We start from the raw sequence: 18,360 nt of genomic DNA on the forward strand, positions 1-18,360 counted from the left end.
CTTTAAGAGAAAAAGAAAGCAAGTGGAAAACAATGTAGAAATGGAGCTAAGGGGCCCCAGAAGGTCGTGCTGGAGAGAGGGAAAGGACACAGTGATCATAGGCCCAAGTGCCGGGCACCGGAGCACTTGGGGACTTAGAGAGGGGAAGAGAGAAAGATGGGAAAGAAAAAAAGAAGAGTCTCTTCTGCCTATGCTCAGACAAGGAAATACGAGGAGGGGACCAGAAGTGGATTTCAAACATTTATGATCTTGTTCAGTTAGAGGCAAACGGTGTAGTTTGAACTTGAAATCAAGAGACCTTATCTTAGCCCCTTTTCTCTCCTATAACGGTATACCACAGACTGGGTAATTTATAAAGAAAAGAAATTTATTTCTCACAGTCCTGGAGGCTTGGAAGTCCAAGAGCGTGGCAGTGGCACCTGATGAGGGACATCGCACAGCAGAGGGGTGGGAGGCAGAAGCAAGCGGGTGAGACATAGAGCGCGTTCCTTTCATCAGCAGCTCACGCTAATAACGAACCCACTCCCCGAGATAATGGCATTAGTCCATTCGTAAAGACTCCGCCCTCACGACTTAGTTACCTCATGAAGGCTCTGCCTCCTAATACTGTTACAATGGCAATTAAGTTTCTAACTCATGAACTTTGGAGGACATATTCAAACCATAGCACCCCTTAACAGGAAAAAGATGTGTGTGGCGGGGGGAGAATTCTATAAGCTGTGATCCAGGCAGAGATGGGGAGGCAGAGGTGAGTGGTAGGGAGATCCACTCTCAAGATTTCAAGGATCAAAACCAAACACAAAAGACTGTGAAGTTCCCAAGACCATCTTAGAGGTAGTCAGAAACTATAGACCAGGCACTGCTATTATACAAGCTATGGAGTGAACCTGTGTAACTTCCTCACCCATGTTAGTTTTTTTTTTTTATCTCTTGTCTGTTTTCCTTTAATGGTTTTGCAGTAAAACGTGTAAAGTGGAAAGGACCCTGTGTCTTGGGAAGTGGCTGGGAGGGAAGCTGGGCTATGTCTCCTTCATAGTCAGAGGAGAAGGAATAAACCTGAAGGAGGGGGTGAGTGGTGGTGGTTAAAGTTCCACATGAAAAAACACTTTATGGAAAGCATTTGGCTTGAATTGATGCAGAGAAATTTGTGTTGCAACAAAACACAACCTCGAATTGCTACCAGCGTGGTCTGAGCCACCATCGTCTCTTGCCTGGACCACTGCAATAACCTCCTGACTGGTCTCTCTGTTTCCACCCTTCCCCTGTGGTCAATTCTTAGCTCAGAGCCTGAGGAATCTTTTAAAAATTAAGGTCAGGCCGGGCGCGGTGGCTCACGCCTGTAATCCTAGCACTCTGGGAGGCCCAGGCGGGCGGATTGTTTGAGCTCAGGAGTTCAAAACCAGCCTGAGCAAGAGCAAGACCCCGTCTCTACCAAAAATAGAAAGAAATTAATTGGACAGCTAAAAATATATAGAAAAAATTAGCCGGGCATGGTGGCGCATGCCTGTAGTCCCAGCTACTCGGGAGGCTGAGGCAGGAGGATCGCTTGAGCCCAGGAGTTGGAGGTTGCTGTGAGCTAGGCTGATGCCACGGCACTCTAGCCAGGGCAACAAAGTGAGACGGAGTCTCAAAAAAAAAAAAAAAAAATTAAGGTCAGATCATTCCTCTGCTCAAAACCCTACTTCTCCATTGTTCTCAGAGTAACAGTCATTCCCATTTCTCACCTCTCCTCCCATTACTCTCTCCACTGCAGCCATGCTGGCCCCCTTGCAGCTCTTGGAATATGCCAAGCCTGCTCTGCCCTCAGGGCCTTTGCGGTGCCTGGAATGTTCTTCCGCCAGACACCTGCACGGAGGACTCCCTCACTTCTTTCAAGTCTGATCTCAATGTCACCTTCTCAAGTGAGGCCTCTCCTGGGCACCCTATTTAAAATATCACTCATACCACCTCCACCACCCCACCACTCCCAGTATTCCGTACAACTTTACAGTTATCTTTTATTTCTATAGTACTTATCTGTTAACATACTACATACTTTACTTATTGTTATGTCTCATGTCCATTACCTTTCCCTACAAGAATATAAGCAGGGATCTTTGGATGGAGGGTGAAGGAGGAAAAGGACGTTCAAGGCAGAAAGTAACTGGCACAGGGAAGCACTCAGTATTTGTGAAAGAATGAGTGGATGAAAAGGTACAGACTCATGGCTTTGTGCTAACCTCGAAGATCTGCAAAAGTGGGCTGCAGATCTCCGACCTTGGTGCTGAGCTGATTTGTTCTTTGGGTAGAAGAAATACATAGCGTGCTCAGCAAAAACCTCTCGATAACTAGGGCTAGCTGATAATGGAATGCACGGCCTTGGAAGAAGTAAGTTCTCTGTCAGGTGACTATTTAAAGCAGAATTTGAATAAATATCTGCAAGTGATGCCATAAATAGATTTCTATATGCCTTCTCATGTGAGATTCCTTCCAACTTTAAAGTTCTCTGATCTGAAGTTCTTTGATAACGATATTACTGCTTCTCCTTAAGAACCTAGAGGCTCCCTATTGCCTACTTAAGTAACTCACTTTCCTCTTTGCAAAGCCCTGCATACTTTGATCCCACTCTATTTTATTTTTCAGTACTTCTGAAAGCTTCTTCTCATCCCACACAGAGGCCATGCCGATTCCACTTCAGTGGTTTGAACTTTAAATAATACAAGTTTTGGATTCAGACAGAACTGGCTCTGAATTCCAGCTCCACCCCTTGCTGTGTGATTTTTGGCAAATTATATGACTTCTTTCAGCTTAGTTTTATCTGTAAAATGAAGATAATGATGATGATGATGCATGTGTGTGTGTGTGTGTGTGTGTGTGTGTTGAAGATAAATAAACATTATATGAAAGTCCCCAGGACTGTGTCTGGTATTTAGTCCTGTCACTTTCCTTCTATGTGTGTCTTTTTTCCTTCTGTCAGGATCATATTATTTGCTGCCTAATTGCTTTTTCCTTGTTTCATATGATTTCATGTTCTCTTTGCTACTAGATTGTTGTAGAATCAAGGAGTCTGCAGGGAGGGGCCAAAAAGTTTGACCTCACTTACCTGTAGTGCTTGCCTTTAAAATGAGACAGCTGGACCAAAGAATCCTTTTAGTATGAACACTGTTATTTCAATATGCCTTTTGTGTCCTTGAGGTGGCTAGCACAGTCTGACACATATTGGTGCTTAATAATTATTCGTTAATTGAAAGACTAAAATCTCTTTATTAGTTCTCTACTCTTTATCTGCTGTAGCTATAAACAATAGTACAGAGGATTGACTAAGATAAAAGTAATTTAAAATTTCAAAGTTGTAATTGTGTGTGTGTATGTGCACACACGCTGCGGCAGCAATAGTAGTACTGGTAGCTAGAGTAGTGGTAATGGGACCATCCGTGATTTGATGTAATCCTGATTCATCCACTAGTGCAAGGGTGAGGCTAGGCTTGTGTGGCCCCACGTCCAGCTTATGCTCATCCAAGGTGATTCTCTGGTAGCAGAGGTCCCATGTAATTCAGAAATTATTATTTATAAGTTTCACAACACTTATTGCACACAAAATTCATGCTCTGTGTTAGACAATGTGAAGAATATAAAGTTGCATTGAGCATGATCCTAATCTGGCAAGAGACAGAGAGCTAATATGAGCTCATTACTGTAATATTTTGGTTCTGAAAGATGTTAAACAAGGAAGATTTTGCTCCTGCTGCCTCTACTGCTTTATGCCTTTGATTGTGTCCCCACTCCTCATCCCTACTTCTCTCCTTTACTGTTCCCACCTTACACCTGATAATTCATTAAGATTCAGTTCAGGCCTGGCACAATGCCTCACACCTATAATTCCAGCACTTTGGGAGGCCAAGGCAGAAAGGTCTCTTGAGGTCAGGAGTTTGAGACCAGCCTGGGCAACATAGTGAGACCCCATCTCTACAAAAAATTAAAAAATTAGCCAGCCATGGCACCTGTAGTCCTACTTAGGAGGCTGAGGCAGGAGGATTGCTTGAGCCCAGGAATTTGAGGTTACAGTGACCTATCATCAGGCCATTGCACTCCAGCCTGGGCAACAGAGCGAGACTGTCTCAAAGGAAAAAAAAAAGAGGAAGCGAGATCTCAGCTAGCGCATTAGCACTCATAGCCCTCTTACCATGTGATGCCCTGCATGGCCCTGGGATACCACAAAGAGTCTCCACCAGCAAGAAGGCCCTCAGCAGATGTGGTCCCTTGACCTTGGACTTCCCAGCCTCCATAACTGTAAGATATAAATTCCTTTTCTTTATAACTTACCCAGTTTCAGGTATTCTGCTATAAGCAACAGAAAATAGACTAAGACAGTTGGCATTTAGTTATAATGGAAACCATAAAACTCATCATCATTAATGGAAAACAACTTGAAGGGCAAGCTCTCCTATAATTTTCAATTTGTCTCCTAGTCAGAAAATGGGTTTTGGGGTTTTTTTTGCTTATCACCAAATAGGTTTATATGGAAAATACAGACTCTGAAGGGGGTCTGGGGAGAAAGCAGGTTGTGTGCAGAAAGTGAGAGAAGAGTGAGGAGTAAGATAGAGTGTGTGAGTGATGTGCATGCCACCACAATTATGTTCACGCATGTAACTGAGGGGAGGGTGGAAGTTCAGAGCTAGAAAGGATCTCAGCAAGGCCGGGCGCGGTAGCTCACAACTGTAATCTAGCACTCTGGGAGGCCCAGGTGGGAGGATTGCTTGAGGCGGTAGTCCCCAACCTTTTTGGCACCAGGGACTGTTTTCATAGAAGACAATTTTTCCACGGACTGGGGTTGGGGGTGAAGGGGGTGAGGTAGTTTCAAGATGATTCAAGTACATTTATTGTGTACTTTATTTCTATTATCATTATATTGTAATATATAATGAAATAATTATACAACTCACCATAATGCAGAATCTAATGTCACTGCTGATCTGACAAGAGGCAGAGCTCAGGCAGTGATGTGATGGGGAGCGGCTGTAAATATAGATGAAGCTTTGCTTGCTCACCTGCCACTCACCTCCTGCTGTGTGGCCTAGTTCCTGATAGGCCACAGATCAGTACTGGTCCATAGTCCCGGGGTTGGAGACCACAGGCTTGAGGTCAGGAGTTCGAGAACAGCCTGAGCAAGAGCGAAACCCTGTCTCTACCAAAAATAGAAAAAAATTAGTTGGGTGTGGTGGTACACACGTGTAGTCCCATCAACTGGGGGTGGGGGGCTGAGGCAGGAAGACCACTTGAGCCCATTGCACTCTACTTGGGGTGACAGAGCAAAACTCTGTCTCAAAAAAAAAAATGATCTTAGCAATCATCTAGTCCAAACTTTCTATTTCACAGAGTAAGAAACAAAGGCTTGAAGAAGTTATATGAGCAGTAGCGCTCAGACAAGAATCCCAGGGTACCTTGAGCCTAGTTCAGGGTCTTTTCCACTATACCACCTGTGTTTTTTTTCTTTTTTTTTTCAGAAACAGGGTCCCACTCTGCCACCCCGACTAGGGTGCAGTGGTATAATCATAGCTCACTGCAACCTCAAACTGCAGGACTCACGGGAATCCTCCTGCCTTAGCCTCCTGAGTAGCTGGGACTACAGGCATGTGCCAACACACCCAGCTAATATTTTATTTTTATTTTTTGTAGAGATGGGTCTTGCTATGTTGCCCAAGTTAGTCTTGAATTCCTGGCCTCAAGCGATCCTCCCACCTTGGCCTCCCAAAGTGCTAGAATTACAGGCATCAGCCACTGCGTCCAGCCCCACCTGCATGTTTTTAAAATGAATTATTTAGAAAGCTAAAGTAGACAAATTCAGGAGATAAGCTCTTAATAAATTTCAGGGTTCAGTGACATTGAGATTTGGCCAAAACAATAAAAACTGCATGAGCCGTAAATGTATTTAAATATTTGCAGAGGCTAGTTTAACTAGGACTAGGGGCACACCTCCTTTATGTTTCTTAATTTATAAGTTGCAAACAAAAAAAGCATAAAGATAGGCTATGGGCTCCACATAGGCACAAATTCAATCCTTGTTCATTCATTCTTCATTCAGCAGTATTAATTAAATGTCTACTACGGATCAGGAACATTGTCAGGGACTAGAAATCCACAGAAAAAGGTTCCTGCTCCCTCAGAGCTTACAGTATAGCAGGGAAGACAGAATATTAAAGTTGTAATTACTTTGAAGTGTATTGGATACTAAAATTGGGAAGATGCAGGATTCCATGTATTTATTTCTGGAGAATAATTCAAGCTGATTCTTTTCTGTTATCAATACATCTCTGGGCTGCCTCATTAATGCCATCATTTGAGTTCGCCAAATGTGAATTCTTTCCAATAAAATACTTAAAACAACAAACATTTACTGAGCACCTGTGGGTATGCCATATATTGTGTGAGCATCTGCAAGAGAATTCCAAGGTAAATTAGCAATGTAAAAATCATTTTATATGAGGACAAAATTATTTTGGACTATATGCCTAAAATAATACAAATTTAATACACTTCATAGCCCAGGTGATTTGAAAAATAATTTGATATATCTTGAAACTTTCGGCTCCCAAGACTTTACAGTATTCACCGGTTTTTTCAGCAAAATCACCCCTCTTCCTCCCCCCTATCAGTTTCACAGCCCTGGAAGGCCCTGCCTGCCCTGCATGGGTCCTATGACTCCCATCCATCCTTAAAGGGCCAGCTCAGGGCGCTGCTGCACAAAACGTTTCGCTTCTATAAGCCCAAGCGCATCTCTTGCCCCTCCTCTCTACTCTTATAGATCCTGCGTTTATTTAGCATTAGGCTACAATCTTTTCAATAATGACTTTTGTATACGTATGTCTTTCCCTAAACTGGATGGATCTTTAAAGAAAAAACAGGCTTGTCATCTCCCTATGTATCACCTTAAGAGGCGGTCACCCAAAATCCGTACTTTCATCAGAGAAACAGAAATTCCACAGATAAATGTCGGCGACTACCTCATTAACCTTGGTGCCCTATTTCCCTCCCACTTTCAGTGATCTGGTTTATTCCACGGGTGGAGAAGGAAGCCAGGTTGGCTGAGTGAAAAGGGAATGGCGTCAGCGTGAGGTCATGCTACATTGTCCTGAATGCCATCTCTATACTGCGGTGACATGAACGCAGGATTCAGAGATGCAGCTCGAGGAAAGATAGAGGTCCAAGTCGCTTAGACTACAAACAAAAAGAGACCACGGAAGAGAACAAAGCAGGGAACCTGGCGGGGGTGTGGCAGGCAACTGGGGCGCGAACCCTGGGCGCCCGCAGAGAGTGAAAGTGGGGAGACAAGGGCCACGCCAAGGCTCGGCAGGGTGGGGGCGGGACTTCCGGAAGCCATTTGCCTGAGTGGCAGGGGAACCGGAAGTGGAGGCGCTGGTGCTGGGGCCAGAGGAGGGACGCGCCGGAGCGGGGCCGCCGGGACTGAGCGAGCGACAGACGCGCCACCCGCCGACGCCGCAGCCGCCTGGGGCCCGTACGGACCCTCTGCTTGAGTGAGTGCATCCAGGGTCGCAGACCCGTGGCTTAGAGGAGGGGGTCGGAACGAGCAGCGAGGTGTTATTGTGAGAGGCTTGCGACCTCCCCTCCCCCACCCGCCCGGGCCCCTCCCCCCGCGTCACTCCCGCGCCCCCCGCCGGCTCTGGGGGTGCCTCGCGCCCGCGCGTCTTCTCCGCGGGCTCGGCGTTGGTTCCCCAGCCGCCGGCGCCGCTCGCCATCCCCCTTAGAGCCTTTTCCCCGGCACTCCGCCCCCAAACCTGTCGACTTTCCTCAGCCGCTGGCCGGCGCCTCCACCCCGCGTTTTCCCGTGGAGTAGCGTGGCGGGGGACAGCCCAGCCCACTCCGCGAGTAGGCCTTCTGCATCCCCGGCTCCCTTGGCCGCTTGTTCTCTCCTGCAAGCTCCAGTTGCAGCAACTCTTCCTGCCTCTGGTCTCAGCTGTTGCCTTTTCCCTCCTTCCCTGAGGTGAACCTCTGACCCTTCTCACTCTCCGCTTGCCTCTTGTCGGAGGCCAGATCCAGTTACTTTTTTTTTTTTTTTTTTACCGAGCACTTTTCCCTTTCCCTTTTTTTGAAAAATTTCAACTCTTTAGAAACTTCCCCGTTGCCTGCTCCGATGTATTCAAAAGGTCCGTAGGCTGTCACGATGCAGAAGGGATTATTTCTTAGAAGGCTATCCAGTCTAGCACCTCATTTTAGGCTAAGAGAGAAGCAGGTGATTTGCCCAAGGTCAGCCAGCTTTTTAAACCTGTCAGTGGATAGGGTTTTTGGATGTTTTTTTCCTAGTGCACGTCTGTTTACCAGATCAAGGGCCTCTGGTCTACAGGTTTGATTTACCCGTTGCATGGTGACTCATTATTCTGATCTCCGTAACTCCCAGGCCAGCGTTGCTTTATTATGATTTATGTACAAACCTTTAGAAAATTAACCCCTTGAAGCTTTGGCTTCTTTGTCGAGCCTACCCACGGAGAAAGGAAAGATCGCTGGATCCAACCTAGGATCTCATTTTGTACAGCTTTGAATTGGGAGGGGTTGGGTGAGGGGTAGTGTGGAGAAAGAGGAAAGAGAAAATACTGGAGCTTGTCTTTGCCTTATATATTCCTGTAGCTTTTTCTCCTGGGCACATTGTTCTGACATAAAGGTTGCCTCCTTGTGGGGGAGCCGGGGAGGAGTAGGAAATCATTGTGCTTTAATTTGTTGGCTTGGGCATTTGATAATAAATTATGGATGTACTGGAACTCAGAGACCCACCCACCAGCCCACTGAGGCGGGGCATTCAGGATGAGGCCAGCCTTCCTCTTCAGAATAACCCTACCAACTCCTCTGAAACAAAGTGAAGAGTCTTAGGTATGACTGGGAACATTCTAAGTCTTTTAATTCTTAGTTCATCTTTCCCCCACCTTTGCTGGTTCAAACTAAAAAAGCATCTAACTCAACTTGAGAATTTAGAATTCCTTGTTGTTGGAACTGGTTTCTGATTAGATACACTACACTATGCTGGTATAAATATCTGCAAATTCTGGTGTTATATTATCAAAGTCCTAGTTAAGTAGAGAAGATAGAAAATGAAGGAAAATTGTGCAAGTCACTTATTCCTCATCTTCCCAGAGAACTCATTTGAATGGACAATTAAAGCTTCCTTGGAGTATAGTCTCTCATGATAAATTAACAAAACTTTTGTTTTTCAGATCTTTTATCTCCATTCTGTTTGGTTTTTCTGACTGCTATTTGTGATCTCAGAAGTTAATGACTTGCTACACGGGAAGATTATTATGAATCAGTAAGATGAAATAGGAGTCAGATCCCTCCCTGTTGGTACTTTCTTTTCTTTTTTCTTGGTTACTGCCTCACCATTCTGAAGATAGCTTTGTTGCATTCTTGCCCTCTACTTGAGGCAGGAAACCCAAAATCACTCAGGTTTTTGTGGCCTACTGCAAGCTCCTCTTTGGATAGCTCTTCATTTTTAAATTTTATTTTATTTTTGATATGGCCAAAGGAGTAGCTCATTCTTTATTTTTTTTGTAAAGAATACAACAGTTTACAGCTGGGTGCAATGGCTTATGCCTGTAATCCCAGCACTTTAGGAGGCCAAAGTGGGAGGATGGCTTGAAGCCAGGAATTCAAGATCAGCCTGGACAACATAGTGAGACTCTGTCTCTACCCCCCAAAAAAATAATAATAATAAAGGCTTGCGTGGTGCCTGGTGCCTGTAGTCCCAACTACTTGGGAGGCTGAGAGGGGAGGACCTCTTGAGCCTAGGAATTCAAGGCTGCACTCCCAGCGATGGCAATAGCATAAGACTCTGTCTCAAAAAAAAAAAAAAAAAAAAAAAAAAAAAGAATATAGCAGATTATTTTATCTAACTTCCAAGTTGTTTGAATCCTATAGATGCATAGTCTTCTAGGTTGTGCATTTCTGGCCTGGTTCCTAAAGATGAAATTTTATGAGTTTGTGGCTCAGTTTTTATTTTTCTGGTGTTTAAAAATGTTACCAAGCTATAAGCATCGGTAAAACTGTGAAAGCTGCTTTGTATTGTAAGATTTTGATTTGGCAAAATAATACAGAATCCAAGTGTTTGAGGCACAAAGAAACAAATTTTCATTCAGATGCTTTGCCATTGTGGAGGAAGAAGGATGGCTCTGTATTTATCGTGAAAGGAAAAAAAGACTAATTGGGAATATTTTGCCATCTTCCCCCAGTTCTACCTGCCTTGTAGCTTCAGATAAGTGGCATTTTGTTCTTTAGTTTCTCTGTCTATATGCTTTTTTCATTTACTCATGAAGAAATTTAGGATTGAGATGGAGGTGTTTTGCTCAGAGTATTAGAATGCCATTAAATTTGGGCAGTAGTAATAGAAAATACAAGTGAAATAACTTAGTAAATTAGAATTTATCATTGTTTCATATAGTCTTTTCCATATAGAATGTAACATCATTTGCTCAAGAGCAATAAGCTTTAGAGGTACATCACCCTAGGTTCAAACCACAGCTCTACTACTTACAGTTCCGCTATATCATGGAGTAGGTTCCTTAGAGCTCTCTGAGCATCTGTTTTATTTAAATAGCAAAGGTCCTAGCACAAGATCTTGTAAATAGTAAGTTCTTAATAAATATTAATTTATTATTTTGGATCAGTTGTTTATCTGTTGAACTCTGAAAATCCAGGTCTATAAATTGAATCATAGATCTAAAGAGATCTTATAATTTAGGTAGACCATTAGTCTTGAAAATAGAGTATATGCAACTCCAGGGATATATAAGATGATCCATTGGCATGTAGGAAAAGATTTAGAACTTTTTTTGCATCTATTTTTTAATCTAAAAAGAAAAAATAGGCTTTACTAATAGTTTAACATTAAGAGTAATTCACATATTTAATTTATACACAAATATAAGTATGTTGAGATGCATTTCAAAAAGATTCTAAAACACTGAAAAATGTTGGGAGGTCCCCACTAATCTGAACCAACTTCTCTTTACTCATATGCTTCAGTTTACTTTATGCTTTCCCCTTAGGTATTCACCTAACCTCTCTTTGTATCTCCATTGAGAGAAATCTACCTTGCGAGACAGGCCATTTCATTTTGTACTCATCTGTTAGAAATTTTTTTCACTGTACATTCTATCCACTGTCCCTTTCTGTTTTGAGTATTGCAGAATAAACTTAATATTATTTCCTAGTAATCTTCGAATGCTTTAAGACAGCTGTTTATGTCCTATGTCTTCCTTTTCCCCAACCTGTTTTTCTATAGATAATAAACATACCCATTTCTTTCAACTATTTCTAATATGACAGGTTTTCAAATTCCTCCTCATTTTGGCTCCCTTCTTCTAGACACCCCTACTTTGTCAAAATTCTTTAAGTTTTTCAGCACGATCTGAATGTGGTATTCCAAGAACTAAAATGAAGTTGAAGTGCCTGCATTTTGTCTTCAAGTGGTGAGGTGTATGGTATGTTTTTGAACATACATTATTATGAAAGCACCTCATATTCGCAATTTGTCACCCTTGTTCTTTAAACAATCCCCAGGAAAAATAGCTTCAATTATACAGTGAGAGTAGAACAGATTATTTTTCTCCTTTTCAGTAGGGAACTTTCAGTTGTGCTCTCTGTTAACTCTCTGTCAGTTAACTTTTACCTCAGCAATACCTAACATGTTAAGTGTTTCTTTAGATAGGAGAATAAACTAATGAAATGGTTGAGTTTTTAAAATCTATTTAGAAAGTTAAGCTCCTGTTTGGCTGGGCATGGTGGCTCACGCCTGTAATCCTAGCACTTGGGGAGGCCAAGGTGGGAGGATTGCTTGAGCTCAGGAGTTCTAGACCAGCCTGAGCAAGAGCGAGACCCCATCTCTACTAAAAATAGAAAAAAGAGCTAGGCGTCATAGTGTGTGCCTGTAGTCCCAGCTAGCTACTCTGGAGGCTGAGGCAGGAGGATCGCTTGAGCCCAGGAGTTTGAGGTTGCTGTGAGCTAGGCTGACGCCACGGCACTCTACTCAGAGCATTGTATTGAGACTCTGTCACATACATGCATACATACATACATAAAGTTAAAAAAATAGACTTTTTCAATTAATAGAAAATGTTGTTATGTTTCTTTACATATATAGATATCTAATTTTGATGGGAAAGATTGATTGTCTTCTGGCCAGTAGAGCTTCCTTTTCTGTCTTAAGACCAATAGAGCTTTTTGATCTGCAGGAAAAGTACTTTTTAAATTAAAACTTTTATTTAAGTATCATGTCAGATTTAACCTGAATAGCCAGACTTAAATCTGAGTTTGAACTTAGACCCAAAGAAACTTTTGTATAGAAGGTATAGAATGTTTTATTGGTTAATAAACAGAAGCAACGTCCCCAAATTTTTAAACCTTTCTATATGACTATTTGTTTTAACCCCTTAAACCATTTTTCTTTTTCCTTTATGCATCCATCGTTTAATTTTTCCATTCCTTTTTTAGACGGTGAAACCTCAAACAGATACCATAGTCTGATTGGAGCTATACTAATTCATCTTGCAGTTAGTTATTCCTGATTCTTGTATTTTATATTGATGTTTTTAGCTCTATGTTGCATATATTTTCTCGGTAAAACAGCTAGATATAAGACTCTCTTTAGGGAGTCAGCATGAACTGATTTGTGATCAGTAGGCCGGATGTGACATAGTTGGGGTCAGGCAAACCTAATTTCATATCCCCTTCATTCACTGTGTAAATTACCTAAATTCCCTGATGCTTGTTTTCTTCATATTGCAGTGCTTTGGAGGTGGTATGTATTAAACATAGAGCATATATAGTCTTTCATAGAATACTACTATTTTCTAATAGTTAGAAGTTTAGTAAAGAAACATCTACCTAGGGTATGGATGATATTTATATTTTCAGTTAGATAACTGGCTCATCCCTCAGCCTATTTTTTTTTAGACCTAGTGTCATTTAGAACTGAGCTAATTTGTTTGCATGACTAGTGTTAATATTGTTTGCTTCTGTAATTTATTTTTCGTCAGTGAAGGTATGCTTTCATGTTTAGGGCTTGGTACTTTGTGATTCTAAAAAACCACTACCTTGGCAATGTAGTGTTTTGTGTACTCAGTAAACTCTTACTGAATGAATATAACTCTCTTCTTTCAGAGAAAGCGTAGCTATATTTGAGCATGGCAAGGGAAAGAAAAGCATTGCTGATGTAGAGGATGGCCTCCTTTCCTATAAGCCAGAAAACCCCAGATTTCTCTCTTTTTTATCAATCTTTGCATTTCATACCTCATGGTTCTAATATGTATTCTCCAGAGTTGATTGAAAATTGTCTGGTTTCTTATGTTTTTCTAGAAGATTGGCATTTCTGATATTTCTGAATTTCTCGTCTAGCCTATTTACTCCTTCTTCCCTACTATCAGATGACATATTCGAGCTCATCATTACTAAAATTTTCTTAGTGGAGACCAATCAAAAATAAAAACAGGCTGGTCATGGTGGCTCACGCTTGTAATCCTAGCACTTTGGGAGGCTAAGGTGGGAGGATCACTTGAGGCTAGGAGTTTGAGACCAGCCTGGGCAATAAATCGAGACCCTATTTCTACAAAAAATAGAAAAATTAGCCAGGCATGATGATGCATGGCTGTAGTCCCAACTACTTGGGAGGCTGAGCTAGGAGGATTGCTTGAGCCCAGGAGTTTGCGGTTGCAGTGAGGTATGACTGCACCAGTGCACTCCAGCCCAGGTGGCAAAGCAAGACCCTATCTTTAAAAATAAATAAATAGATTAAAGGAAAAAATACCTAGTAAATGTTTGTCAAGAAACAGCACCAAGGCCCACGGCTAGTTTTACCATAATTTGTACTACGGTTTTTCGTGTGATGTTTAGTAACCAATGGATTCTAATCATTGCTGTAGTAATTCTTAATATGTAACTCTAACAGTCTAAAAGTCTTTAATGTAGATTTCATTGTACTATAAGTGTCTAATTCCTTGTGTCATTTGATACTTAGAGTAACATATAATCATGAAAAAACAAATATAAGGGTAAAATATATGCTTGGAGCAGATTTTTTAAATGTAATGCACTGTTCCTAAGTGATATTCAAACCTGTGTGAAAGTTGAGTGATGCTGTGTTTGTAGAACTTAAGCAGTCATGTCCTGGAATTCTTCTCTGCTGAAAATAAACCCTAGTTGTTTAGTTTTTAGGTAAAACCTCAATGGAACTTAAATTATTATTTAAAGCCCAACATGTAATATTTAAGTAAGTGGTAACAAATATTCCTGTTAATAAATGAAGCATGACATAGACATTTTTCCCCAGGTATAGAATGAGCCAAGGAGACTCAAACCCAGCAGCTATCCCACATGCAGCAGAAGATATTCAAGGAGATGACAGATGGATGTCTCAGGTAAAAGGAAGTGCATATATTTTATTCACATAAGTCTCTTCAAAAGTTTTTTTAATTTGAAGTAATTTGAAAATTACATAGATATTACAAAAATTTTACAACTCCCTATGTTCTTCATCTAGACTCACCAATTGTTAACATTTTGCCATATCTGCATGATTATTCTTTCTGTATCTATTTTTATAGGTATATACCAACATGCTGGTTTTTTCTGGCCCATTTGAGAATTGCACTCATCATTCCCCTTTACCTCTAAATATTTTAGCATTTCTAAGAACAAGAACATTTTCTTACATAACTATAGGATAGTTTTTAAAATCAGGAATTTAATACTGATAAAATACTATTACCTAATCCAAAAACTATATTCAGAGTTCTCCAGTTGTCCCAATAATGTTCTTTGTGTCAGTTTTTTCCCAGTCCAGTATCACACATCTCATTCAATTGTCTTGTCTCTATTCTCCTTTAATTGGAAACATTTCTTAGCCTTTGTTATTCTTGACAGTGATGGTTTGAAAGAGTATAGGCCATTTTATTTTGTAGCGTGTCCCTCACTCTTTTCCTCATAATCAAAATTCAGATTATGCATTTTTGGCAGGAAATATCAGTGATGTGCTGTGTCCTCAGCAGGTCACATAGAGGGCAAGTAATACTGGTTTGTCTCATTGGTAATATTAACTTTGATCATTGGTTGAGGTGGAATTGACCTTAACCAATTCTTATTTATTTATTACAGTATGGATTCATGGGTTATTATTTTATTTAGTGAGTTATAATTCATTATTATTATTTTTAAAATATTTTTTATGGAGATGGATCTTGCTATGTTGCCCAGGCTGGAGTACAGTGGATATTCACATGCATGATCATAGCTCACTGCAGCCTTGAATTACTGGCATCAAGTGATTCTCCTGCTTCAGTTTCCTGAGTAGCTGGGACACCAGGCACATGCCACCACGCCTGGCTGCTGTTATTATTTTGAATCTCAAATTGTTCCACGTTTCGCAAGTGGGACTCCCTTCAAGCTGGCCTCTGTCGTCTTGATGTGTTTCATTGTTTTTCTAGCATTTTGTTTTCTTCTCTGATATTGCTAGCTTCTTTATCTGTTTCCAACCATTTTACCTCTTCGGATTAGTAAGTTCTGTGTGATTATAAATGCCCAAAGATTAGCGTTTTAGTATATGGTGCTTCTGCTTATAGTCTTCATGGTTGTATAGTATTCTCTGTTTTTTTTCTTTCTAGACTTAAAAATTAGTCTATCAACTAGCTTATTTGAGTGGCAATATTATTTTGAACTGTTCTCATGCGGATCAACTACTTGGTTATTCATACTTAATCTTCCTACTTTATTTATATTTTCAAAATTAAGTATTAAGAAATATTTTGAACCAGGCATGGTAGCATGTTCCTGTAGTCCCAGCCATTTGGGAGGCTAAGGTGGGAGGAGTGCCTGAGCCCAGGAGTTCAAGGCCAGCCTGGGCAGCATAGAGAGACTCTGTTTCTAAAAAGAAAGAAAGAAAGAAGAAAGAAAATAATTTTAAGCGTCTGTGTATTTGCCACTTGCCACTCACCCTAAAAAATAAAACATTGCTAGTAAAATTGATGTCCCTGTATTGATCACTTACTTTCTCTTTCCCACCTGCCCACCTCCAAACCAATTTCCTAAATTTGGTATTAATTGTTTTCATGTATTATATGTAGTACACACAAACATACATATATATGTCTCTAAATATATATATAGTATGTTTTGCATATTTTTAAACTTTCAGTAGTATCTTTATGTTTCTGCAGTGTATCATATGTTAAAGGTATAGCTGTATTTTATTCATTTTCATTCTTTAAATAGTATTCCACTGCTTTGTATTTGAAAATACCATAATTGATTTGCCCATTTTCTCAACGATGGACATTTTAGGTCATTTATACCTTTATGAAAAGTAGTGACTAAAACTAGATTCTGTGGTTGTTCCTGCCTTAAGTTAATAGGCTTTAAATAATGAATACTGGCTGGAAAAATACCAGCCAAATGAAAGAAAAAGAGGCACAAATTTTAAATCAATTTTTTATAAAACCTGCATGCTAAGGATGGACTAACTTTACTAAATATTAGAATATATTATACACCCAGATCTTGGTTTCTCAATACTGTTCTCTGATGAAAGGAACCAGGGCTCCTTAGAGAAACGGTTGATTCTACAAGTGGAGTAAGGAAAATGAAAGATGAGCCTGGAGCATCTCATAATGCAAGAAAGCAAGGAAGTACTCAAAGTAGAAAAAGATGATGGCTCACACCTGTATTCTCAGCACTTTGGGATGCCAAGGGAGGAGGGTCACTTGAGGCCAGGAGTTTGAGACCAGCCTGGGCAACATAGCAAGACCCTATCTCTAAAAAAAAAAAAAGATAGAAAAATTAGCTGGGTGTGGTGACATGTGCCTGTAGTCCCAGCTACTCGGAGGCTGAGGCAGGAGGATTGCTTGAGCCCCAGGAGTTTGAAGTTGCTGTGAGCTCTGATGACACCACTGCACTCTAGCCTGAGCAACAAAGCAAAACCCTGTCTCTAAAAAAAAAATAGAATATAGAAAGAAAAAGTAGTAACTTTACAGCGAAGAATCCTGGCAAATGATCAGCCTTAACCAAGTGATCAATATTAACATCACTGGTGATAAGTCATGTTGATACCATGTTTCCCTTATAGGATACAACAAGAAGGGCATATCACCTCTGCGGTAGTCTTCCAAAAATTTATAACCTCAGTCAGCTGATGGGAAAACATCAGAAGGACCTCAATTGAGGGACAACACCTGACCCCACCTCATCGAAACTGTCAAAGTTGGCCGAGCGCAGTGGCTCACACCTGTAATCCTAATACTCTGGGAGACTGAGGTGGGAGGATTGCTTGAGCTCAGGAATTTGAGACTGGCCTGAGCAAGAGTGATACTCTGTCTCTACCAAAAAGAAAGAAAAAATAAAACCCAGCCGGGTGTTGTGGCACGCACCTGTAGTCCCAGCTACACCCAGGAGGTTGAGGCAGAAGGATTGCTTGAGCCCAGGAGTTGGAGGTTGCAGGGAGCTACAGTACTCTACACAGGGCGGCAGAGGGAGACTGTGTCTCAGCAAAAACAAACAAGGCTACTGAACACCCCTCCTCACAACCTGCCACCCCTTCATATAAAAAAAAAAAGTGTCAAAGTTATGAAAGACAAGGAAAGACCAAGAAACTCTTCCAGACTGGAAGAGACTAAGGAGACATGGGAACTAAATGCAACATGGTATGCTGAATTGGTTCTGGCAACAGAAAAAGGACATTAATGAAAAAATTGGTGCGAGCTAAGTAAATTCTAGTTTAGCTGATAGTATTTACCAGTGTTAATTTCTTAGTTTTGATAAATGTACCATGTTTATGTGAGATGTTAACATTGGAGGAAGCTAAGTGAATGGCATGTGGCAATACTCTATCTTAGTAACTCTTCTGTAGATCTAAAATTATTTCAAACTTTTTTTAAAAAAGAAAAATATAAAACAGTCTTTAAAACAAGTATTGAGTTGATAGTACTACCTTCGGAGTATTGCCGAAATATTGAACCCTAATCTACACCACCACCGCCACAGGAATGCAGTTAGCAAAATCTAGGCTGTGGGAGATTCTACAGGTCAAAAATTGTATTTTCCAAAAAGTAAATTTGGGAGGTGGTGACAGAGGGGGGAAACTTGTGGATTATGAGGAATTTAAGAGACAAATCCTAATTTTTTAAAAAAACATTAAACAAAATTTTTTTTTTTTTTTGAGACAGAGTCTCACTCTTTTGCCTGGGCTAGAGTGAGTGCCATGGTGTCAACTTAGCTCACAGCAACTTCACACTCCTGGGCTCAAGCAATCCTTCTGCCTCGGCCTCCCGAGTAGCTGGGACTACAGGCATGTGCCACCATGCCCGGCTAATTTTTTCTATATATTTTTAGTTGTCC

The 18,360-nt window shown here is 41.0% G+C and overlaps 1 protein-coding gene across 2 annotated transcripts in view; it reads left to right on the forward strand.

The window, feature by feature from the left end:
• The first annotated feature begins 7,373 nt into the window (after window positions 1-7,373).
• Window positions 7,374-18,360, forward strand: part of PAFAH1B2 (platelet-activating factor acetylhydrolase 1b, catalytic subunit 2 (30kDa)) — a 31,278-nt gene continuing 20,291 nt past the window's right edge. The window contains exons 1-2 of one of the 2 annotated variants that reach the window (XM_012658348.1): window positions 7,374-7,511; window positions 14,306-14,393. In XM_012658348.1, coding sequence (XP_012513802.1) covers window positions 14,313-14,393 — 81 coding nt within the window. In that variant the 5' untranslated portion in view covers window positions 7,374-7,511; window positions 14,306-14,312. The remainder of the gene's footprint in view (window positions 7,512-14,305; window positions 14,394-18,360) is intronic. The other variant, XM_012658349.1, reaches the window with a different exon arrangement.

The sequence above is a fragment of the Propithecus coquereli genome, unplaced genomic scaffold (assembly GCF_000956105.1).
Source record: "Propithecus coquereli isolate 6110/MARCELLA unplaced genomic scaffold, Pcoq_1.0 Scaffold580, whole genome shotgun sequence".
NCBI lineage: Eukaryota > Metazoa > Chordata > Mammalia > Primates > Indriidae > Propithecus > Propithecus coquereli.